At 37.7% G+C, this 26,316-nt stretch overlaps 1 protein-coding gene across 10 annotated transcripts in view; it reads left to right on the top strand.

The window, feature by feature from the left end:
- RIC8B (RIC8 guanine nucleotide exchange factor B) overlaps positions 1–26,316 on the top strand; it is a 96,853-nt gene that overhangs the window by 30,796 nt on the left and 39,741 nt on the right. For all 10 annotated transcript variants that reach the window (XR_013993946.1, XR_013993947.1, XR_013993948.1 and 7 more), the window contains 4 exons: positions 3,921–4,529; positions 13,847–13,941; positions 24,310–24,538; positions 25,295–25,390. Coding sequence is in view for 7 of the 10 variants with exons in the window: in XM_081058528.1 (XP_080914654.1) it covers positions 3,921–4,529; positions 13,847–13,941; positions 24,310–24,538; positions 25,295–25,390 (1,029 nt within the window). In the remaining 3 variants the exon portion in view is untranslated. The remainder of the gene's footprint in view (positions 1–3,920; positions 4,530–13,846; positions 13,942–24,309; positions 24,539–25,294; positions 25,391–26,316) is intronic.

The raw sequence follows: 26,316 nt of genomic DNA, 5'->3' as shown, positions 1-26,316 counted from the left end.
ACAGTCAAGGAGAAGTGGAGGTATTTGTGCTAATTGCTGTCCTGTCGCCTACTTTTCTGGCCTGACCCAGTCAATTACTCTCAGTGTACCGGTACCCGCTAACGCCCAAGTTACATCAGGCCATTGTTAACTATAGTTCAGTGGTTCTCAGAGTGTGGCTCGTGAACTAGCAGCAGCAGCAGCAGCTGGGAACTTGTTAAAAGTTCCGGTTGTGGAGCCTCACTCCAGACCTGCTGAATCGGAAACTCGGTGAGGTGCAACAGTCTGGGTTTTAACAGTCCCTTTAGGTGAGTATGATGCATGCTGAAGTTTGAGAATCACTGCTATAGTCTACTCTAGGGTTTCAGTTCGGGAACAAGCTACTAAAATTTGGAGGGCAATACTGGTATTAGCATTGGGGAACCATTTGAGATCTTACTCGAGTCTCTGCTGCTGGGTCTTGCACACTATAGAAATAACCATGACTTACTAAGCTAATGAGCATTTTAAAAGGACCACATCTCAGACTCTTTGATTTTTAGTAATTATACTTTGTCAGCATATCAAACCTTTGCTTTATGACTTTAGTTCATTCCTGAAAACCTGGCCTCAAAGTAAAAAGGTATTAAATCAGAAAATATTTCCATTAATTTTAATGGAAAAAGTATGTTCTTTGATTATCAAAGATAGCAAAATAAGTTTTAGATTAAAAATATATCAGTTAAACAATAAAAAGTTTGAAGAAATGAATACTTTGAAAGTAAATACAAATAGTTTGTACCTAAAATGTAATGTACTGATGGTTTATTTTACCTGCAAACAGAAGAGAAGACTTGATAGCCGGGGGGCTGGTGGAGGAGGAATACAAGCAGTCAGTCTGTGGAAAGTGCTGGAGAGTCAGGTGGTAGCCTTTAAGGCAGGTAATCTTCGGGAGTTTATGGTTATCTTGCACTTAAACATAGTTATAGCACACCTGGGCCAACCCCTGGGACACAGGGGAAACATAGCCTCTGTTCTCAAGGAGGCTGGAGAAGGAACGAGATGCCCCAACAGCTCCTTGTATAAAAAGATGAAAACTGAGTGCAGTTGGAGGCACAGACTGAAAGAAAGCAAAGGAGGGAGTGGCGGGAAAGGCTTGTGGACCCCTCGGTTCTCAAACTAAGCCTTAGAAAAAGAGGGGGGTCCTGCCTGGTGACATGGTGGCAGGGCATGCCATGCTGAAGGAACAGTGGGCGAAATGGCTCAGGACGTCTGGTTAAGGGACTGGGAGTCAGTTTGGAGCCCTTGGAAGGGGATTCTGACAGAGGCGTCCGTAGGGACACTGGGCTCATTTCAGCAGCACCTGTGGGCAGCAAGGTGCTATGGAAAGATAGCAGGGCATGTTTTGGGGGGAAGGAAAATCAATGAAAAAATAGCCAGAGCACAGAAAAAACACTGTTAGGGCAAAATAAAAGCGAAATACAAGAGCAGCATTGAAACACAGAAGCAGTGTGCACACAACAGGTGGGGGGATGGTAAAGAGTACTGTATCTTTAGTCCTCTTGCTTGGTGTACACGTGCAAAGCAAAACTTTTCTGATTCATCCAAATGTGGTACACGATTTCTTAATTTTTCTTTATAATATTCTCTGGATAGAAATGATTATATTGAGTAAAGCAATGAGTGTGTCTATTAAATATCACTTCTTTTGTTATATTTTGAGTGTCTTTGATTTTTGTTAAAGTTGTAATACCGAAAATGGGGGAGGAGTCATTGTCCAAGAAGTGGTATTACTTTTCAAGAGACGTAGTAGAAAGCTACCTCACAGTCATTATGTGAGGCAAGTGTGTAATGAGAAGTGACATGTTTAAGAAAACTGTGCTTTAAAACTGGATTGATTGAAAACTGCTTTAAAACGAGTTCTTCTGTTTGGTTGCTAGTTGATCTCCTGCAAGCCGTTAGATGAGGCAGTTTTTAACTATAAATTTTGTAGGCACCTCTAATATCTTCCATGTAGCTGTCTTATGTCCCAGAGTTTCACAATCCTTTCGTTTTATAGCCTTGCCTATTCCAATTTCTATTCATGCTTCGCTTTTTTTTTTTTCTTGAGTCTGAAGAGAGAACAAGAAAAGAGCCATGTTGCCCATAGATTTTTTTGTTTGTTTTGGTTTGGGTTTTGGTTTAGAAAGGAAGGGGTAAAAATGTCTGTGTTTTATAAGATATGTAGAACTCCAAATTCACATATATAATGTTTTATAATTATTTATTACATCTTAAATATGAATGTAGATGATTTCCCTTTTGAATAAAATTACGTGGGAGCAAAGGTTGTTAGAATCCACCCTTAGGAATGTGACAGGTAAGAAGTAATATGTAGAATTTGTTCTTTTTGGTCTTGGATGTGAAAGATCTGAAACTGGAGAAAATTGTTCCGTTTTATATATTTCCAGTAATGGACACGTTATACTTACCCCTACTTCAAAACTGTGTTGTTTTTAAAAGTGATTTAACAATGATATTAAAACATTAAACGAAAAACCCTTCTTCTTATCAGCTATGGCAGGGATAGAGTTGCCATTGTTATAAAACTTTGTTAGCTTGTCAGGTTATTTCCTTCCCACCTCCATCTAGAGAACATAGTACACGTAATTTTGGCTTCATTTCCAGAGCTGTGTGATTAGGATGTATAAGAAGGTGCACGTAGCCTGGATTCCTGCCTAGATCATAATGCTTGACCTGCACGGATAGCCTCTTTTGAAAGAGTTAAAGTCTGAGGATAGGTTAATAGAAACTTTGTAAAATTTTGTATTGGTCCTAATTGTTGCTGTTTTTATAAAATGTACCCGATACAGAAATGGTGAATGGTTGTAAACCTGCTTGCTTCATGTATAAGGCGTGACCTACAGTTTATGGAGAAGAAAGCTGGATATTGACTTTTGAGAGAATGCTCAGTAGTTCTTAAATTTGGCAATCACAAAACAAACTATTTTTCAAAAAATTCAAGATAGAGTACTTTGGGACCATCCTAAAAGAATTGTTCTGATATAGTGGTAGCAAGATTTGGAACCAGGACTACTACATATATTTGTGTAATCTGTGCTCTACACCAAGAGAACAAAGGGGGAACTAAGACCTTGCCCACACTCTGAACCCAAGCCATGGGTTTGGGTTCAGAGGGAGAGGGTTTTTTTTGTAATCTGTCCACCTAGGAGGAATAATTTTGCAGTTAGTCAGCCTAGAGAGGGGCATCTTTTCGTGATTGGCCCAAAGGCATCATATATGCTAGCTAAGCCCTCTTTGGAATCCAACTTAGAATCATTTTGGGCAGTTTTGTGACCCCTAAGATCTTCTTTGGGGTCACGTGATGTTTAACTGTTATTACATTAGTTAGCTAAAGAGAGCTAAGGTTTATAAAATATGAGACTGCTGCCATAGAACGATAAAGTCAGAAGAAATAGCACAGCTACAATTGGGCAGGAATGCATCCTTCTTTAAGTCTTTTTACAAGAGCCTGTGCTTGTGAGCAATTGTGAGCCCAATCTCGAAACATTGATCATCACTTCTGGGAAGGGAACAGCTATGATTCAGACTGATTGTCTTCCATCCTGATATTTTGTGTAGTCTGATATTTAAAATCCATTGAGAACAAAGCTGTTTGAAAATTTGAAATTAGTCAATTTAAAAGAGAATAAGAGATATTATGGAAAGAATATTGTCTGGCTCACTCATTCATTCTGGCCCAGCACAAGTGACTTAACCTCTCTAGCCCTCAATTTCTATATCTGTCAAGTGAAAGAAGTATACCAAATATATTCCAGTTCTAACATTTTGTGATTTAAAAATAATAACAATCTTTTCTGGCCAGATCTTGAACTGCTATTAAATACATTGGTAGAGAAACATTCTATTTTAAATCATTTAAACCAAATAGTGATTTTAACATACTTGTTCTTGTTTCTCAGAAACTCTGTGAAGGCATATTTAAAGTCCTCGTAAGGGACATCCCAACAACATGTCAAGTGTCCTGCCTGGAAGTTCTCCGCATTCTCTCCAGAGACAAAAAGATTTTAGTTCCTGTAACAACCAAGGAAAATATGCAGATACTGCTGCGACTAGCCAAGCTAAATGAGTCGGATGATTCTTTGGAGAAGGTGTCCGAGTTCCCAGTTATTGTGGAGTCATTAAAATGTCTGTGTAACATAGTGTTCAACAGTCAGATGGCACAGCAGCTCAGCCTGGAACTTAACCTTGCTGCGAAGCTCTGTAACCTCCTAAGAAAGTGCAAGGACCGAAAGTTTATCAATGACATTAAGTGCTTTGACTTGCGCTTGCTCTTCCTCCTGTCACTTTTGCACACCGACATCAGGTCACAATTGCGCTACGAGCTCCAGGGCCTACCGCTGCTAACCCAGATCTTGGAAAGTGCCTTTAGCATCAAGTGGACCGATGAATATGAATCGGCCGTAGACCATAATGGACCTCCTCTCTCACCTCAGGAGACAGACTGTGCCATCGAGGCCCTCAAAGCTCTCTTCAATGTGACAGTAGACAGTTGGAAGGTGCATAAAGAGGTAAGGTTAAGAAGGGGGTTGTTATCTACCGTGGAATTTAATTGGTCTGGGGCACCCCTACGGCTGCCTGCAAGGGAGGAATGCTAAATTGGGAAATGGAAAAAATTTCCAGTTCTCCCATTAATCAGTTGTGTGACTCAGGCTTAATTTCTTAACCATTCTAAGTCTTATTTTTCCCATTTGTGTAACACTTATTAGAAGAATAGGGTGAAGATGGACTACTGTTTTCTAAGATGCCATATATGGTTCCTTTTCCAAGTAGTACAATCATGTGTCCTTTTTTTTTTTTTTTTTGAGTGCCTCTTTCAGGAACAAGGTTTAAATTACAAGATTTGAATAGAAACAAAACAACATGGTTCATAAAGGTATAGGCATTTTCAGTGGCTGCCATCTTAAAAGTTAAGATAAATCAGGCCAGTTGAAATTGGTGAATCAGAATTGATGTCTGCTCAGAAGAGTGAAAGATGCTCTGTGTATCACCTATCATCCCAATCTCCTAGAGTGTTACTTTATAGTGTTAGATAACTATCAGAAGTGTCGGGCTACAACTAGAGAGCCATGCTTGTACGCAGTCCTAGAAAACAAGCATAATTACACGAGAGTATGGGAAAGGTTATTTTAAACCACTTGACTTATTTCTAGACTAGGATCCTTTTCTGTGGCTTGGACCGTCCAGCAATCCAAAGTGAGGCAGATTTGATAGTTTGTATTGGAGTACCCAGAAGAACAATACACTCAGCAAGAAACTTAGCTCAAGGAAGTCAAGTTTAAGTAAAGCTCACATAATAAACTTTTTTCCTTGCTTCTAGAATCTTATCATCTTACATTCACCCTCTCTCCTTAACTTAAATAACTGGTGAAATTCAGCCTCTGCCCTTCTCCCCCCGCCCCAAGCATTTTGATGCCAGAGCAATTATCTTTTCTGACAATTGACTTTAGGACTTAGGTTAACATTTTGCTGTGTATATTTGAAGCGGTTCTCACCATGAATAAAGATCTGTTTTTGCCAGCAGCCTACTTTGAAAGGATTATCTCACGGCAGTACTATAGTGGGAGTGCTCAGGCATCCGAGTTTTAAAGTGCAAATAGGTCTATATTTTGAAACCAAATATTTGAAGATCAGTCCTAACAGCTGTGTTAGATGACTAAGGTATGGTCAGTTTTTCCTGGGACTTGGCAGAAAAAGATGTGGAAAGCCCACATGCTCCATTTATGCTTTGAAACCAAATATTTGGAAGTATTTTAAATGTTATGTCTCTATGCTTATTTGGTACCTTCTATGGTTATTTTTCTTACACTGTTTGTTTTGGTGTTTTTAAGTTTTCCATTTAGTTGCAAGAGCTCTTCTGAGACTGTTGGTTTGCCATTGTTGGAGCCCCTGTTATTTGAATTGTGCTCAAAATAGTAGCTCACACTGTTCAGATTCCTGAACAAAGAGATTGTATAATTCAGTGGCTGCACATCAGTATGTGTATGGAATGACATGTAATAAATATCAGTAAATTGAAATTAGCCCTCATTAGTGTGCTTCAGTTTTAAGTAATAGTGGGGCTGGGGAAAGCTGTAGAAAATATTGATGTGGCAAATATCATTCACTGTTATAGAATGTTTATTCTCCATATGATACATGAGAAAGAATCAGTAGTCCAGATGCAGGCATCTCAGCAGACCTAGTGCCTCTTATGAGTTGTGGATCAGATGTTACAGCTGTTATGCAACGTGCCCCATTTACGTGACTCTGGGCTATTATTGAAGTTATCAGACATTTAAACAGTATTGAAAACAGCATCTTGCCAACTCATTTAGGCAAGAGTGTGGCAAAGGTTATTTTAAGCCACTTGAGTCTTTATGAGTCTCCAAATTCAAACTTTAGCAAACATTTAGTTAATCAGTCAGTCAACAAGTATTTATGGACAATTGCTAGGTGTTATGCTGGGTGTTGTGTAATATATTGGCAAATAATAGGCATAGTCTCTGCTTGCATGAAACTTCAGTTTTGTTGGTGAGACAGGTGACAAATAAGTAAACAGATATATAATTCAAATTGCTTTAAGTGCTAGGAAAGAAACAGTGCAATGATTGGAATGCTCTCTTAACTTAGTCCCAGAAGACCTCTGAAGGTCTCTCCTAAAACCTGAAACCTGAGAATGATTTAGCCATTTGAAGAATGGGGGATGAACATTTCCCAGAAATTGAACAGCATTTTAAGAGACACAGAAATCAGCATAGTGTACTTTTGTACACATAGTGTACACTAAGTGTACCCACAACTTAGCATTAAAAAAAATCTATAATAAGGGTGCAGAGAAACTTGCCAGTAAGAGTCCATTTACCCAGATTTTAATACCTCCTCGATTGTTAGATAAAAGACATCTTTCTCCAATTGATCAAGCACCTAAAAAATTGTTAATACTTAAAATACCAACTGAAATAAAGGGATATGGAAAACTTATTGTACAGAAAGATCCAACTTTAAAATACAACTTTAAAAATAACTAATATTATTTTCCTTATTATGAAAATAATACATGCTAATTGTAGAAAGTCTATGGTGAAGAAAGCATACAAGCACTAAGAAAATACAAATTACCTATAAACCTACCACTCAAAGATAAGCACTATTTGCATTTTATGTATATCTTTCTAACCATTCTTCATTGTATGATATATAAATATGTATGAGTTTCACATATGTATAATTTTCTTTACAAAACATGTATAATTTTCTTTACAAAAATGCAGTCATTTTATAATCTTGATCTTTTTTTCACAACAAATGTTCTTGAAGAATAGTGGTTTTCAAAACATGTTCCTTGAAGCCCTAAAGTTCCTAGGAATAGCCCCTGGGATGAGTGGGCAGTATTCCAGTTTCCCCACCCTCACTTTAAAAAGAGCACCTTTGATTGTTGTTATTGTTTCTTTTTAATTTAATCTTGTAACCTAGATTTCATTTGGTGGCTAAAAAGAATTATGCAATCAAAAAACATTTGTTTGACAACTGCTTTCTTCTCCTGTTTGTTAAAGGTGATAATCCCTATGAAGGAATTCTCGTAAGTGTATTTGTATTTTGTGAATATTCCTTCATAGGGATTTATCAAACTTTCATAGATCCCCTACGTGTAGGCATTTAGGTTGTTTGCTATTTCAAATAATAATACAGTGAATTTTCTGGTAAAAACCTTTGTAGATAAATTCCTGGAATTGTTGGGTCAAAGGGTTTTTCAAAACTTGAAGGTTTTTTGATATGCACTGCCAGATTTACCTTAAGAAGAATAGTGCTAGTTTATACCTTTTGAAACCCTGGGAATTTCACTTTTTAAAAACTTTACCTATTTCACAGCTCAACTGTTATACAGAAAATACAGATCCATTACAGAAAATACAGATGTTTGGTTTTGGTTTTAACTGTTTTAGTAGGTATTTTTATGACTGTTCATTTACAATTCACCATAAACAGAAAATTAATGACTAGGTTTTTCTTGAGGTTTAGCAAATTAGTACCATTTGTTCATTTTTAGGTTCATGCCTCAGTGTTACATTCCTGTCTGTCTGCTGATGCCATCAGCAGATTAACTTGGAGAGTTCTTTCCATTCAGTAGGAAATGTAGCTGGCCTTCTTTCCACATGTGGTGTCAGTCTTGCCTTCCTCTCTCCCTCCTCCCGGTTTCTCTCCCTTCCCTAAAGAGACTGTGTTTAAGAAGGTCAGATGATTCCTTTAACAGGACTTGAAGTCAGTTCCAGAAAAGGGAATTGAAAAGGTCTTGTCTTCCTCCTGCTTTAACACTTTGCTAAATCTCTCTGTTGATGGAGGAAAGCATGTTATTCCAGGGATCCCTTAGCATACATTCCCAGTGCTTCCCAGGTATCGATGCCATGTATGGAGAAAATACAAGGACCGACAGACGTGGTAGAGCCGAACATGCAAACAGAAAAGTCATACAAGTATTGAGCAGTCAAAGGATGCTATTTGAGGGCAATGAAGTGGTGAGTGTCCACAGAAGGTGATTGGGCATGTCACGCTGTAACAGAGAGGTTAGTTCCATGGTTATTTTAGAGGCTTTGAAGGAAATGTGAGAAAGGACATGATCTCAATTAAATAAAAATAAAGCTTCAAGCTATGCCATGTTTTGGTTTTTTTTTTGTTTTTTTCTTGAATCATTTTATTGAGTGCCCACTTGTGCCCAGTTCTGTGTTAGGCACACAACATGCAAGATACAGCGTCACTGCCCTCAAAGAGCTAATGGTCTAATAGGGAAATCAGACATATAAATACAAGAGGATATACGACTGTTCGTTACATTATTTACTATTCTCTCTATTTTCTGTATGCTTGCCTGAATATAAAAAAGAATCACCTCAGCAATGCACAGTTGCTTCTCATACCACACATTCTAGATCTTTGTGGGTATGTCTGACCTCAGTGGCATAGTCTTTCCACTAAGCAGCATACCTAGCACAAGTAGGTGTTCAATAAATTTTTGCTTAAATGAAAAATAAAATGTGATATAATTTGATATCTGTATAGCAGCATACATAGGAGAAATAGCCCGAAGTTGACAGGAAGGAAGGAAAGTTTATGATACTTTTTGAATTTTCAAAGCTATTAAGAAATTCTCTAGAAGCCTAAAAAATTTAATAACATTGTTTATAGGAGCAGATTTCTAGCCTTTTTGGAGTTATTGCACTCTATTTTATAACATTTATATTTCCTTTTGTAAGTTAATTTAAGAAAGCATTTATTACTTTATGCCCACGGTAAATGCAAAAGATGTAAAGAGGTAAAGTACATAATTTTTGCCCGTAAGGAGACAGAGATTTTTGAACATATACAATTTCGTAGGACAAATAATTGTGGTAGAGGTAAGCAAAAAGGCTAGGATAAAACAGTGAAATGCTACCTGAGGTATAGCTATGTTCCCAGGTAAGAGTGTTTACCTGCATGTGCGTACATCTATGTCTGTGTGTGCTTTTCACTTTTTATATAAATGACATTGAATTTCCATAGGACAAGTTTCCTAAACCTGTTAATTAGAACTACCCTGAGATAACAAAACCAGATTGGGATTCATTGGTGTGAAGTATTCTCCCATCAGATTTTCTCCCAGGCATTGATAAGATTGGTTGAAGCTTTGAATGAAAAGGTGTGAGAAAATTGATACCTTTACCAAACAAAAGTGAAATCTCCTACAGTTTGCACAGGAGAAATGAAAGCAACAGTACAGCAGTAGAATCTGTAATTAAGAAGTAAAAGCTGTATAATGAGACCCCAAAGAATTTCCTGAGTTTTTCTCTCTCTTTTAGTGTCATCTCATTTCGATTTCCACTATCGCCACAAGTCTGCTGGCTTTCTCTCTCTCCCTCCTGCTTTGTCCGTAGGGACTTCTTTCCCTTCTCAACCTGTGGAGATAGTATGATTTCAGAAGAGAGAATATTGATGCCCTAAAGACATCCAACCTACGATCATGAAGCAAGTAAATGACAGTTGTATAAACTGTGCTTGTGTAATATTTTCTAAAGAGCAATTATAGTCCATCCTTCCAACATCCTTGTGAGACAGGAGCAGGAACCCTATTTGACAAATGAGGATACTATCAGAGAGTTTAAATTTATGGAAAGTCACACAGCAGAATAACTGTGGAAATAGTGTCCTGTCTAACCCTTGTTAAGTAACATTTCTTAAATAATAATCCTCATTCAACAAATATTTGTTGAGACATAGACTAATGGAATAGAATAAATCATCTAGAAATAAACCTACACATATACAGTCAACTGATTTGTGGTACAGGTAACATTGAAATACAGTGACCAAAAGGAGAGTTATTTAATAAATTGCCCTGGGTCAATTGTATGGCTGTATGGAAAAAAATGAACTGGAGTCACTACCTTATACCGTACACAAAAAATTAATTTGAGATGGACAAGAGACCTAAAGGTAAAAGGCAAAACAATAAAGTTTTTAGAAGAAAACAGAAGATTACCTTGACAACTTTATCTTAAACAAGTCAAACATTTCTTAAATAGGCAGAAATTTCTAAGACAGGACAAAATAAAGATCAAACCATAAAGGAAAAATTTACAAATTGGTCTTCATGAAAATGAGTTCATCCAGAGTAGAAAGTATAAAGGCAAGCCACCAAATGAGAGAAGATATTTACAACACATATATGCAATAAAGAACTCTATCCAGAATACATTTAAAATCCCACAAATCCATACAAAAAAGTCAATCAACCCAATAGAAAAATAGACAAAAGGCTTGAACAGGCACTTTACAAAAGAGCTGTCTGAATGACCAATAGACATATGCAGAATTGTTCAACTTTTCTAGTCATCAGTAAAATGCGTAATAAAACCATGAGACCACAGTACACCCACAAGAATGACTAAAATTTAAAAGGCTGACAATACCAAGTGTTGACGCAGATGTAGAGCAACTGGTGGGAGTATAAACACTTTGAAACAGTGGCAGTCAGCTACCTTATGAAGCTTGACATATGTGTGTGCCCTATGGCCCAGATTACCAAATGACATGTAAAAGAGTACGTTCATAGAAGTACGTTCACTGAAGTACAGCCCCCAACTGGAAACAGTCCAAGTGTCCATCAAGAGTAGGATGGATAAGTCAATTGTAATGTAGTCATTGTATTCAGCGGTGTTTTCTTAACCTCACTGTGGTGAAGGAGCAGATGTTTCCGAGCTGTCAGAATGAAACTCTTGTATAACACAATACTACACACAATGTCAAACTGCTTGAAAATTTCTAAATGCTCTCGTGCCCCTTCTGTAATATGAGATGGTGCAAAAGTAATTGCGGTTTTTGCAATTAACTTTTTAAATTGCAATTACTTTTGCACCAACCTTAATAGCATTGCAGATCCGTGGCAAACGGTGGGGACCAGCATGGTTCACACACCACCTCGAATAGCACTGCTTTCATGCAATGAAAGTGAACAAACTGCAACTACACACAATAATGGATGAATTTCACAATGGAAACAAAGGGGTCTATGTTTTATGATTCCGTTCATATAAAGTTCAGTGACAACAAAAATCACCCGCGATGTTAGAGGTTAGGATGACCCTTGAGGAACGGGAGATTGCCATTTGAAGGGATCAAGAGTGGAATTCTGGGGTTCTTAATCGTGGCACTGCATCATTTTTGTGCTGACTATGTAGATGTGCTCATTTTGTGGAATTTTATCTAGCTGTACACTTATGATTTGGGCACTTTTTGTTTACTTACCATTTACATGAAAAATTATTAAGCATCTGCTATACACATATCCTCTAAACATGTGAAGGTATTAGATTAGTGGAGAAAACAATGTATATGCAAGTGTATAAACAAATTTGGAATTACAAATTATATTTCCTTGAAACATAGCGCTTTCGTATGTATCATCTTTTGTAACTGAATCCTTTTATAACCCTAACAACCTCATGTTTGTGGAGATGCATGTGGGAAAACTCTGGCCCAGAAAAGCTGTATGATTTGTTTAAGGTCATAATCTACACTCCTGACTCTTAAGTGCACTGCTGTTTCTCTTATGCCACCAAGGCCTTTATCTCTTCCCAATCTACACATGATGGTGTTACGTTTAAAATATTGTCAAGTGAGTACTGAAAGCATGCCCTATTGTGTGTTAGATTTTGTAAGAGACATTTTCTTCCTAGAAGGGCTGAGTTATATATATGAATATAGGATGTATATGTATGTGTTATATATGAATGTATTTCACTTTGTACGAGGTCTGACAATTAAATTTGTGAACTTGTTCTAACGAGGTTGCTAACCTTTTTGATATCAGAGGGGTTATTCATTATGAATTTGTACCAACTGGACAAACAGTTAACCAAGTTTACTCTTTGGAAGTGCTGAAAAGGCTGTGTGAAAAAGTTAGACAAAAACGACCTGAACTTTTCACCAATAATTCATGGCTCTTGCATCACGACAATGCACCAGCTCACACGGCACTGTCTGTGAGGGAGTTTTTAGCCAGTAAACAAATAACTGTATTGGAACCCCCTCCCTCCTCACCTGATCTGGTCCCCAATGACTTCTTTCCTTACACAAAGATAAAGGAAATATTGAAAGGAAGACATTTTGATGACATTCAGGACATCAAGGGTAATATGACAACAGCTGGTGGCCATTCCAGAAAAAGAGTTCCAAAATTGCTTTGAAGGGTGGACTAGGCACTGGCATCAGTGCTTAGCTTCCCAAGGGGAGTACTTCAAAGGTGACCGTAGTGATTGATATTCAGCAATGATGTATGTAGCACTTTTTCTAGATGAGTTCACGGACTTAATTGCCAGACTTTGTATACACTTGAAGTCAATTATATTTACATACTGAAGTTTTTTTAAAAAAATCTTAATAGCTTTTGAAGTAATTAGAGCCTTCCTGAAGTATACCATATCCAGGATCTCTATCATAATTATCACTAATTTTATGTCTTCTTAATGACTAAAAATCTGGAATAAGAGAGAGATGAGCTTGATGTAGATGATTAAGGACATTATAGTGCCCCAACATCTCACTAAAAATAAGGAGGTAAAGCAAGTGACTATTCAGAGCTTAGCATATTTCCTACAGTTTCCCTTTTCCCCTCTGACTCTCTGTGCCTTTAATACCCCTACCAGTGAGTGAACATTGGAAAATAGATTAAACTCAGATCATTTGTTTTTCATCACTTGCTGGTAGCTCTGGGGAAACTAGGAGCAAGATTTGAGGGAACTAGGAGATTAAGAAGATTCATGAAAATGAAGTCAATAGATTATAGATTTTAATCTATTGCGTTTGAAAGTTAAAAAGATGAGCCAGTTTTGTTAAGGATGTACCTACCACCCGCTCCTCAGATACCTCATAGCATTCCATCTGTATGAACTTTTATAATGACTAGTCAACTGGAACAGTAGGCTATGGAACAAAAGAATCTAGACTTTCTGGAAATGGCAAAGATCCCCAGTTTAACTGAATCTGAAGATAAAGTAAAAGTGGGAAATGCGTGGGTACTGATCATTTCACTCTTTACCTGATGTGCCCTAAGGGAGTGGTTAGATCAACAACTTCTGGTTTCAGCCATTTCTGGAGGTGGCTATAGCCGTTCATATGAGACAGTGGCCATGCACGTAGTATTGCCTTGGGAATTCTTCCTAGAATATGCGGACCTCTACCATGTACAGTAGAAGACGGACTGTTTGGGAGGGCAGATAGGCCATGAGATGACTCCCAGGGACGCAGTAAGGCACCACACTCCTTCCTTCAGGCATTCAATCCCCAATTGTCCTCTCCTCTTTCTTGTTTGCCACAGAGTGATTCTCATCAGTTCCGCGTCATGGCAGCTGTGCTTCGCCATTGTTTACTAATCGTAGGTCCAACCGAAGACAAAACGGAAGAGCTGCACAGGTAGGTAACTTCTGTGTTGACAGCTCAGTGAAGGACGTCATCAGTTCTTGTTGTTTTTATGCATCTGACTTTAATTGTTACAAGCACAAGAAAGTGAACATGTTACAGTAAATCGGGTAACTGGTAGATCAGAAATCATTACTGTGCCCTGATGAGAAATTTTCACTCTGTCCCCTTTGACTTCGTTATATTGAGGCCCATAAGAGAAAAGAATTTGGCGTTTGTTGCATTCAACAAGAAAATCCAGAATAACTATACTAATAGCACACAGTTTCTGAATACTGCATGTGACATTATGTTAAGTTCTTTATGAAGATTAATTTCTTTATAAAGAAATTATGAGGTAGAAATTATATGGTATCTGCCTTATGAAGTAGATGCTACTATTATCCCCTTTCAATAGATAATGAAACTGTGACTTAGAAAGATCAAGCAATTTCTCCGCGATCACATAGTCCCAATAGTGAAGAGTGTGGATTTGAACGGTGCTTTTAAATTACTACATTTAAAATAGCACTCTCGCTAATTTCATTGTAAGACTATTTACCAAAAAAATATCCTAAACGATATTAAATTTTAAGATAAAAAATATATAAGAATCGGGTCAGTCTCAAGTATTAATGTATAAAAAATAGTAAATATAAAAAATGTTTTATGATGTGCCTGTTAGAGCTATTAATGGGCTGCTGTTAAAATTTATTCTCTGAGAACAAATGAATAAGCATTAATGCAGTTTTTTAGTTCTCTTACTTTGTATTCTAGATCACATTTGTAGTAACAAGACTTCTGACTTTAAGATAAAACTACTCATCATGCTTTACAAGAGCACAAATAGCATTTTAAACCATTCAAATAAATTCAAATCTGCAAAAAAGTAATTGGCATTAATTCTGCTTTACAAACAAATTTAAAATTCGATTCTTAATAGTAAAAATTGCCTTTTGAGCATTTGTAGTACATATTCTCTTTTCCAATATATGGCTTAAATAAAACTATAGAAACACAGCCAGAGTATAAAATGAAACATACCCTTAATTGTTATTTTTCCAGCAAATCCATATTATTTTTGTTATGATTGGCAATTTATTATTTGATGTAGTGATGAGTTTGTTGATAGGTTATCTTTTTTTAAGTCCCTTTATTGATAGCTTGATGTTTATTTTTATTATTTTTTCCCCTTCTTCCGCCTCTTCCTCCCCCCGCCCCAGTCCTGTTCAAGCCGTTGTTTCCCAGTCTAATTGTGTAGGACACAGCTCCCTGGCCCATGCTGGGATTATGAGCCTTGCGCTTCCCCCGCCACCCCACTCCCAGTCAGTCGTCGGTATGGCAGCCGCTCACCCTGGCCACCGGCCTTTAATGGCCGCACACAGCAGCCCACAGCAACTCATGCTGGCTGCCAGCCCACCCATGCTGGCCACCAGCCTCTTATGGCAGCTCTCTAGCCAACCTCCGGCTGCTCATGGCAGCTGAGCTGTTGTTCACAATCTTAGCTGTAGAGGGCGCGGCTTGCTGGCCCATGTGGGAATCAAACTGGCAACCTCGGCGTTAGGAGCACCTCGCTCCAACCACCTGAGCCACCAGGTCGGCCAGATAGGTTCTTATACATACAGATTACACACATACATATAGGTTATCTATATGTACTCTGACTTGCAAGCCTTCAAAAGATTGTTTTTTCACAATTAAAAAGTTCAATTTTTTTTTAATGCAGCTACAGATCAAAAATTTCTTTTTATTTTGAGTCTGTGCCTTTAACAAATAATCAGATTAACTGCAATAACTCATATCCTCTATAAAGATTTTATTGCGTATTTTGTCTTACTGTAATTTTTTTTATAATCCAGAGATACTAGAAATCTAGATACTAGAACTAAAAGAAACTAGGTTTACAAACCCAGGATAAAATTGATTTTTTTAAAAATCAGATATCACAAGTTAACGAACATTCATACAAAAATGTGAGGAGAAAGTGTATTGACAGTAATTGTTCCACAATTACACAAAACACTACTAAGGATTTCTCTGAAGAATCACAAAAACACTGCTAAGGATTTCTCTGAAGAATGCATTTAGAATTTTAACGTAGCACCTGGTATATGTCAAAATAGAGCAAAGCTGGATAGGGGTTTTAAAAATCAGATTTTTAAAAATGTAATCAGATTTCTTCATTTTCCTTTCTGATACTTGCTTTAAATATTTATTCTTCTTAAATAACTTTTAAAGATATTTTTCTTCAAATTTGCTTTTATCTTAAAAGCTGCTCTGATGAAATATCTGTTAGCTACACTGTAAATAAGAAGAGCCATCCTGGGAGATGGAGGCTGTTGCTGGCTTGGCGGCTTATCGGGAATAGCCCTGCAAGTCCCTTTAGTCAGAATTAAAGTGATTCATATCATCTGGGCAGTAATGACTCTAGGCTAATCCATTTAAACACAGAGAAAGCTGCACCACCCTCAGAGGGCTGTTTAGGAACCTTCCTAGAATTGTAACATCTACTAAATTCTGCCCATTTGTAGTGATCCTGAAAACAGTTTGTGTGTGTGTGACATAAGTTTAAGGAAAAAAATCAGAATGTTTCAAAGTAACATCTCATTCCATGTTTTTAAAATTATTTTCTAAGGTTTTGTAGGAGTTTTTTGGTGTTTTATTGGTTTTTTTTGACACTGATTTGTTTTAAGGGAAAATGTAATGAAATAGGTAAACCTGGACAGTATAGTGTATGGTTACGCACTGTTATCAAACTCAAAAAGTTACACTGATGAATAAACGACCAATTAATAAAGCACTTCGTCCCTGTCAGCAAATGGGGAAGCTGCTGCCGCCACCACGACACTGCTCCTCCTATCACTATTATCGTAGTAGGAATGTTGGCCTTCAGATCCAATGTTTAGTTCCAAAATCTCTTTTTAAAAATTGCTCTGGATTTTGATATTTTGTGTAGGCACTTATTTTTATGTGTATCCTGTGATTGTGTAGAGAAATCTGTTTTTCTGTTCATTGAAGTTTTTCTCAAGCGAGATATGTTCTGTGATACATGAATGTCAGGAGCCTATTAAGGTTCTCTAGGAGTCGAGTGAGTAAAATACGGGCTTCGCAGCAGCTTTTTCTAATATGTTGTCTCTGTAAGGCAGTGCTTTTTTTTTCCTCCAAGAGAAATCAAGAGGACGTGGACATAGAGATGACATGAGTTAGCTCACAATGACAGCTGACTTAACCTTTTTGTACCCGTCATCATCTTAGTTTAAAAAATCTGTTACATTTCATTTCTTTTTGTCTATACTTATGGTAACAAGTAAATCGTTGCTGTGATCCACTTTTTTTGCTCCATTAAAGGACATCCTAATTTTGTTCATCTCTGCTATCTGCCTGAAAGTGTCTTCAGTCCTCTTGTCCATAATCAGTCGGCTTCTGCAGGAGCACTTAGCCAAAAACAGCTGCACGTGGATGTGGTTGTGGTTTTGTTTTATTTGGAGAGAAAGGGGAAGATGGGATGGCCTGTACACTGGAGAGAAGAGGAGGAAAGAGGAGAGGGGAGGGCCAGACCTGACTTCATTTCTTTTAGCTTCTCAGTCTAATTTCTTTCACTCAGCACATTGGCATCTACAAAGCTTTTTTCCTTTTTCACCCAAAAGAGCCAGTATGTCTAAAAAGTACTTACCTCCCGGCTTTTTTGTTGTTGTTTCTTTGTTTAGACCAGCTCGTTTTATCTCATATCGAAGGGGACAATTTAGTACCTGGCGACACCTCATTACGATGCTAAGCATAAAGTATGTTTTTTTCCAGCTTTATTGAGGTATAATTGACACATGACATTGTGTAAGTTTGAGGTATATGATGTGTTGATTTGATATCCTTATGTATTGCAAAATGATTAGCACCCTAGCGTTAGCTAAGCATAATGGCGTATACATGACAGACTTAATAAATGTTTGAAAACTGGATGATTTCATTTTGGCTCATATTTATTAACTGAACACTTGCTATGTATTAGGCACTATGTTGAGCTCTGCGACTACAAAGATAAATGTAGTCCATTCTCTGTTCTCCAGGGCTCCCCACCTCGGGGGTAAAACAGACTCCTAAGTAAGTGTAGTTGTTTGGATGAGTGTTGTGTCAGACATGAACAAGCTTATGTAGACACACAGAAAAAGGAGAGCTTACTTGTCTGGAGAGATTAGGGAGTGAGGGTTTTATTTTTGTTTTGTTTGTTGGTTTGTTTTGTTAGCAGTGAAGTTCTCAGGTGTTTAACCTGATTCTCACGGGGAGTAACAGTTACCTAGGCGGACAGATATTTTCTGAACTGTCCTGAGCACCATGCGGGGTGTTTGAAGGACTCCACAGTGCATACCCTAGAGGAACATAGAGTCTAAATGGGGAGACAAGACATAAATATTAGGAAAAGTTAAATAACAATTCAAGACAAGAATAGAAGAGATATCACAAGATCGTTTTTGAGTAGTGTCCCAGAGCATTCATTATCCAAATAGTAATTGCTAATAGAATTCAGAGGACAAACTTCACTGTGGTCTGGCATGAGGGAACGCTTCCTCTTCCTACTGTACCTGTTCTCCATCCTCATCCAGACCTCTGGTTCCCTGATGATCCCTTTTTCTCCTATTGATAAGCCCCCCCTTAGAGGTTTACGTTCCTCACTCTCTTTGTGAAAGCGTTGTTCATCATTTCGGCCTCTCTCTACTCCCTCATTGCCATGTCCTGCCAGCCTTCAAGCACCCAACCCGAGGTCGGTCAGACCACCTTCCTCCTTCACGTCTAAGTTCAGGCTGCTGGGTCCTGTGGGAACGTTTTACCTAACCTGACGGACAGCGTGCTTCGTCCTCTTCACTGCACGCAGAGTTCTGTTTCAAAAAGCAAATCTCTGCTTAGAATCCTCTCATGGCTCCCCTCTGTCGTTTCAGTTAAAAGCAAATTTCTTTTGACACTGCGCATTTATTAATGATCTGCAGTTTCATCTGGGAAATCTGCTTCCCTGGCTTTTGCACCTACTCCTTTGTGCAAAGGCCAGCGCCACTCTGGTTCCAGGTCCTCGGCAACCCATCTGGCTGTGACATGTGCATCAGTGCTGTCCTTGTTAGAATCTCCCCAGTCTACCACACACACGCACGCACGCACGCACGTTCTGGTCGTGCTGCCTCCTGATGCCCCTCCTTTAGGGCCTTGCTTAGACCAGTTTTCAGTTCCCCATGGATGCCATGTTCTCACCTTCTTCCAGATTTGGCTGTTCCTTCCCGCAGTGCAGTATGTCTACTGTTCAAAAGCAACTTAATAGGTGCCATTTACTCTGCCAAGCAGAGTGCTTTTCATGCCTTTTTTCATTCAGTCTTCACATCAAGCTGGTGGGAGCCAGCCAGGACAGGCACGGAGGCCCAGAGGTCATGTAAGTTGCCCAAGGCACACTTTTGCTAATAGGCAACCTAGAATCAGCCCCTAGCTCCACAAATTATGGTATGCTGCCTTCTCTTAGGAAGAGGAACATTTTTTATTTATGTTTCTATACTGAGCACCAAGCACAGAGCACAGTAAATCTCTATGGAGGATGAAGTGGGGTTTGAGCCAGTCTTAAAGAATGAGAATGTTCTAGGCAGGAGAAAACATGGACAGATACAGAAATAGCGAACAGTGATCAGGACACTGTAGGTTAGAAATGTACACATTGCTGAGAGCAGCATTCAGGGCTCTTTCCATCCATAAATGTCGCCAGTTTTCCTGACCCTTCCCTATCTGCTGCTGCTCCCATCTTCTCTTGCCCTTTGCACAAAAGTCCCCTAAGTGTCAACTATCTGGAATCCAGTCTACTCAGACTTTAGTGCCACAACTCCATCAGAATGGCTATTATTAACATCAGTAGTGATTTCCATGTTGCTAAATCCAATGGACATTTCTCAGTTGTCATCTTACTTGATCTGTCCACATCATTTGTCACAGATGACTCCAGTCTTACTTACCTACTTTTTTCCAGGATATCATACTATCTTCTTTTCCCTCCTACCTCACTAGCTGTAATTGCTTCCTCTACTCCTTAGCCTCTGGATGATAGAGTGCCCCAGGCTCAGCCCTCAGAGTTTTTCCATCCACACTCATTCCCTTAAGATCTAATCCAATTTTCTCTCTTTAAATACCATCTACATGCTAATGACTCCGTTTATATCTCTACTGCAGGTTTCTCTTCCTGAACTCTGACTCTTACAGCTAACTTCCTACTAACATCTCCACTTGGAAGTCTAATGGACTTCCTAAATTGAACATATCCAAAATTAAACTCTTACTCTTCCCCTAAAAAGCTCCTTCTCCTGTGGGGTTTCCCATTTCAGTTTATGGCAACTCCAGCCTTCCACTTGCTAAATCTAGAACTTTGGATTCTTAGTGTGTCAGGAAATCCTTCAAAATGAGTCCAGATCTAACCACTTCACTGTTATCCCTTTCTTCTCTCACCTGAATTATTACAATAACACCCTAACTGGCCCTCCTTATCTTTGATGTCCTACCAACTGTTCTCAACATTAGCCACAGTGACCCTTGTACCCTAAGTTAAGAGTATATCACTGTGCAAAATCCTGCTGCGGCTCCCCATTTCACAGAATAAAATCTAGTTACCAATGCCTGCAAGACCAGTCTGACCCACTCTTACCTATCTGACCTCGATCCTACCCTTCTGTGTATGGTGGTTCAACCACACCAGCTTCTTTGCATTCAGACATGCTTCGCTCCTGTCCTGGGGCTTTGTTCTTGCTCTTCTTCCTGGAAAGCTCTTTGCCCAGACAGCGCACTACTCACTCCCTACTTCCTTTAAGTCTTTGCTTAAAGAATACCATCTCTGGAAGTCAGCCCTAACCACCGTGTTCAAAATTACAACCCGTACAACCTATCTTACTTTCCTGAGTTTTATCCTCAGACCACTTATCACCTTCTAGTCAATTAACTCACTGTATTTTGCGGTGTATAATGCGCTCCTGTATATAATGTGCACCCATGTTTTTGTGGGGTTTCTTTGGTTTATTTATTTATTTTATTTTTTAAGGAGGAGGGCACAGCTCACAGTTGTCCATGTGGGTATCGAACCGCTACCTTGGTGTTTTTAGCACCATGCTCTAACCAACTGAGCTAACCAGCCACCCCTGCACCCACGTTTTTAGCCCAAACTTTCAGGGGGGGAAAAAATCTTTCATTTTAATTTTTTAATTCAAATTTTCATTTGTTTATGTTTAGGTACTTGTTTTTTGTATTATAAAGGAATTTTAGCATTTATTTTTTAACATATTATGGTACATACAATAAATTTTATGTAACAATTACAAAACACAAGAACAAATAACAAGGTACAAGAAATTTTATGTACTGGTAACAAATTGACAATATTTACGCACCATAGAAGGCCAAGAACTCTTCGTCCTTACAAGTTTGTCATAAATTCAACAAAACCGATTATTGTATTTGGTATTATTTTGCATACGGATATTGTTACTGATTTCTAGAGTTACAGTTTTAACTCATAAGCATAAATAAAAGAATTAAAAAATTTATATGGCTACAGAATTAGTGTTACCCATGTATAATGCGCATTCTTATTTTTCCCTCACAAATTTGGGCAAAAAAGTGCACATTATACACGGCAAAATTTGGTATTTATTTTGTTTACTTTTCATTGACTGTTCTCTGTTTGCTGGAAAATAAGCTCCATATGGGCAGGGATTTGTCTCTATTTTCTTCATAATACCTGCCTAAAGCAATGCCCAGCACAGGTAATTAATAAATAATTCCTGACTTGATTTAGATTAAAGTAAACTTAGGTATTTACATCTGCAAGTCTTTGGGAGGTCTTAAGGTTCATTTAAGTAGATTTTCCAGCCATGAAAAAGGAGCCTGGAATGTAAAGAAGATACATTGGACCAGGAAGATTTGCTAACAGCTGTACATGTACAGGCATCATTCTTCTCCGTGTCATTTAGTATTAAATTTTGTTTAGTCCGGTGATTGATACAGGACTGGATTTTAGATTGCCTTCTTCTCCCACAACTAACAAGGCTTTAATCAGGGCTTTAAGGAGCTCTAAGTAGGCCTTGCTTTTAAATCTGCATATCAGGAGGGGGCTGGGAGCATGAGTGGGAGGATGTCATGTCCCAGTGATTAATGATCTCTAGGAAGCTGAAAAGGGGAGAGTAATATACACAGTATTTCTACCCCCTGGAGCAGGAATGCAAACACCATTGTGTGGATCTGTGCACAGTCGCTGACTTCCTGGTAGCTGGAGAATTTCATACACTCTTCTACCACAAATAAAACTGTCAGAGAAGTGACAGAGCTCAAAAAGCTGGCCTTCCTTACTTAAAAAGAATAGCTCAAACACAGTGAGCCAGAAAATTAATTTTGTAGTTGTTTGGGAACTCAGTTGTTTAATAAGAAATGAGAAAATGGGAACTTTTCTTGAAAAGCCTAAAACATCCAAATATTTGTTGACTCACACTCTACATTTGGTTTCTTAAATTTACCAAATTCCTGGAAACTGCTTATTTTAAAGGAATTTAAAGGGAAACATTCCTTTGTAATGAAATGCATCGTCTTAAACTTTTCAATATGGGTTTCTATGGTAGAGTCAGAGAATAATTATGTTATCGATGGACTTCAGAGCCTATTGCCCTCTGTGTTTATAAAGAAAAAAAATCCTGATGTTTCAGAATGGCTTATGCCGTTGTAGAAAGCAATGCTAAGGTAGAGTTCTTTTGTTTTTTAACCCCAGTGAATCTGTGGTGTTTAATAACAGTTTCCAAACGTGTAAGTCAGAAGCAAAACATTTTTAACTATAGAGACAAAGAACTGTAGATGTTTGCAAAATGTTTTAAAAGAAAGTTTGTGGGGAAAGTATTTTATTTCAACCAGTTGTGATTATTTACAAATAACCAAAATTAGGGACTTCAACAGTAGTGGTAATAGTAATAGCAGCAGTTGTAGTTTTTTACTGGGGACAACCAAATATCTTGTATTTTACCAGGAATCATTCATAGGATTTTTTAAATTATTTTTGTTCTTGGTTCAGATTTTTTTTTTTTTGGTACCCGTGAAGTTACCACTCATTGTTCTGGATCGTCTAGGTTTTAAATTTTGATTTCTTAAACGAAATTTTTTCCATAATATAAAAGGAAAAGAAATAATTCATTTTGGGGGAAGTGGAGCCACACTTCAGGGTAGAGGAGAGAAAAAGATTTGTATTTTATTTCTGTTTTGTTGTTTATTTTGTTTTATTTTTGAGGGTGTCACTATAATCTGAAGTAAAAGGAACTACTGTGGTCTAAATTAGGACAGCATCAGATAGATTAAGCCCTGAATTTGGTTTCCAAGTGGTTAGACTTTCAAATTGCATTTGCAAGAGTTTATTTTTAGTCAGGATGTGGTTATTTTTAGATCTGCTTCTCTGTCACTAGGAAATGTAATGCCTGTCTTTCCATTGTTGTTTACCAGGAAGTTCTGAGGCAGAGGTTTATAAGATCCAGTTAACAGAACACAACCTCTCCTCCTAGAGGAAAAAATATGAAATAATGCAGGAAGGGAGATATGTTAATTAAGAACATGTCTAACTTTTAAATTGTTAGTGTCATTTTAATCTCTTACACACTGAGCAACGTGTACAATTTTTAGAGAATACCAAAATCACAAGGTTTGGGTTCCCCCTACTGGTGTGTATCCTAGGCTGGTGTATTCATTAATACATAGCAGAAAAAGGCCTGGGGGATTGAGATTCAAAAGAGCTCTGTTGACTTCTTTTAAAGAAACCTGGTGATGAGAGAGCAAGAAAAAGCACCATTACCGATTTTCTGCAAATTGCGTACAAAAAAATGGGATGATCTCAAAAGTTGTATTTTCTACATAAATCTAAAAAGAACAAAATTTAATCCTACGATATTGGGTGTTTACTGTTGTTGCCTCTGTGATAAGCTGCTTAGATACAGTGCATCTCAGATGCTTTATGTTGTAATCTAGAGAATAATAAAACACCAGTGGTTCCACAAAAGGATTTAAAACCCCAAGGAGGAAATGTAAAGCTAGCATTGTGTTGTAATAAAATTAAAGAGCCGCTGTTAAAGCTCACTAATTCCTATTTTAGCATTTCAGAAATGACATGTGATTGTGTGTGTCCATTTAACATCTGTTCTTTCTAATTTGTCATGTGTGTATTTGAAATAGCCCTCTTTATTTTCTGTCTCTTAGTCGGTAAGTGCCAAGTAATATTAAAGGCTCATTCTGAAAAAGAAAAATTTTAATTGACTCCTAAAAGTCACTTCTGAACTTATTATTATGTTTGCGTTTTAAAGGACTATTCAATCAAATTAAATATCGTATTTTTAAATTGCTTTTCAGTAATGCAGTCAACCTTTTAAGCAATGTTCCGGTCTCTTGTTTGGATGTTCTCATTTGTCCATTAACCCACGAAGAAACAGCCCAAGAGGCAACGACTCTAGATGAACTGCCCAGTGATAAAACAGCTGAGAAAGAAACAGTTTTGAAAAACAATACCATGGTATACAATGGTATGAATATGGAAGCCATTCATGTTTTACTCAGTTTTATGGAGAAGAGAATAGACAAGGTAAGGCTGATAAAATGGAGGCCTTGGGAAGATGCTTCTAAAGAATATAGATGTACCACATACAGATATCACAGGACATGATCTTTAAATCTAAGATTTTTTTCTTATAGTTGACATCTTGTCTAATTATTTGAACTCTGAAAAGCACTTTACTATATGATAGATGATAAATTGCTAAAACCAAATGAATTTATTTGCTTAAAGCTGAAAATTGTGTTGGTGCAACACCAAAATTGTGACTATGCCTGAAAGCAAAGGACAAAAATGAATGACTTTTCCATGTAGGTATTTTGTAAGTCCTAGAAGTAAAACTTATTGCCCCTCTCCCCCCAAAAAACTTGATGACAAATACTTTCCATAATTCCTAAAGGACACCTTCCCCCCAAAAATCATCAATTTTCCATTTGTTATGAGCTGCTTATTTTCTCTCATCTGTCACTTGCTTTGTCAGGTAACTATATTAAAAGGCAGCAAGGTGGTATGGGTGGGTCATCATTTAAGCCCATTGGTTAAGTCAGTGAGGACCCTGCAAAATGTAGAAAAATCCAGGAAGGATAAAAATGAGCGTCAGTAAACATGAAGATAACTGATAAAAAGGAAATATTGTTAGGAAAATAATTTTTTAAATAGTTTGTAAAGCTTTGGTAACATAAAATGTTTCCCCCTCAAAAAAGAATATTAGTATTCTCAGTTATATGGAGAAAAGTAGTACTGTTAGAAACTAAACTAATGTAGCATGTATGGTTTTCTTTATAGGGAAGCAGCTATAGAGAGGGTCTAACTCCAGTTCTCAGCTTATTAACAGAATGTTCCCGAGCCCATCGAAACATCAGAAAATTTCTCAAAGATCAGGTAACTACTTAATGCGTATTACATCTTAAAATTAATCTTCTATGTGTTTTTTTTCTTTTTTTAACATAGAATTACTGAGTTGAATTCTTTCATAACGGTTTTCTTTCAGAAAGTCAGAAACTCAGAAAATTTAGTTTTAATATTTGACATCTTTCTGATCTGGAAATAATTGGTCCTTTTATTTTTTGAGTCATTCATTCATTTAGTCAACAAATATTTATTGAAAAATGTATGCTATGTTCTAAGCATTGTTTCAAGCATTGAAATACAAATGAAGTTTTTGCCTTATGGAGTTTACCTTCAAGTGGGGGGACAAAAAGTAAACATAAATATATGATATAATGGTAAGTAGTCATAAGTGTTCTGAAGATAGGTACAGCAGGGGAAGGGGAGACTTAGGGGAATAAGGAGGGACGGCCTTTCTGAGAAAACAACATTTGAGCACAAGCTTGGACAAGTAAGAAAAGATCTCTGAGAATATTCTGGAAGAAGAATGTACCAGAGAGAACAAGTTCCAAATCCCTGAGATGAGAGGATGCTTTGGAATGCTTAAGGAAAAACAAGTTTAGGTAATGATATACAAAGGGGGAGAGTGGTAAATGAGGTAAAAGTGGTAGGCAAGAACTAAATGACTTAAGATTGTATAAGACTTCTGATTCTCTTTTAAGTGAAATGGGAAAGCATTGGACCATTTTGAATAAGGGAGCAATCTTTAAATACCTCATTTATATTTAAAGATACTCTAGCTCCTATCTGTAGGATAGACTAGAGTGTGAGGAGATGTGAAGAGAGCAGCCCAAAGAGAGCTGGTGATGGAGGTTTGGAGTAGGATGGTAGAGGTCATGGGAAGAAATCATCTTCCCGACATATCTGCATCTATATCAGTGTGTCTTTTGTCTCGCCTCTATCACAGTGGATGAATTGCC

Source organism: Rhinolophus hipposideros (assembly GCF_964194185.1).
Source record: "Rhinolophus hipposideros genome assembly, chromosome: 9".
Lineage (NCBI taxonomy): Eukaryota > Metazoa > Chordata > Mammalia > Chiroptera > Rhinolophidae > Rhinolophus > Rhinolophus hipposideros.
The sequence above is the reverse complement of the archived record's forward strand: the minus strand, read 5'-3'. Positions and strand labels throughout refer to the sequence as shown.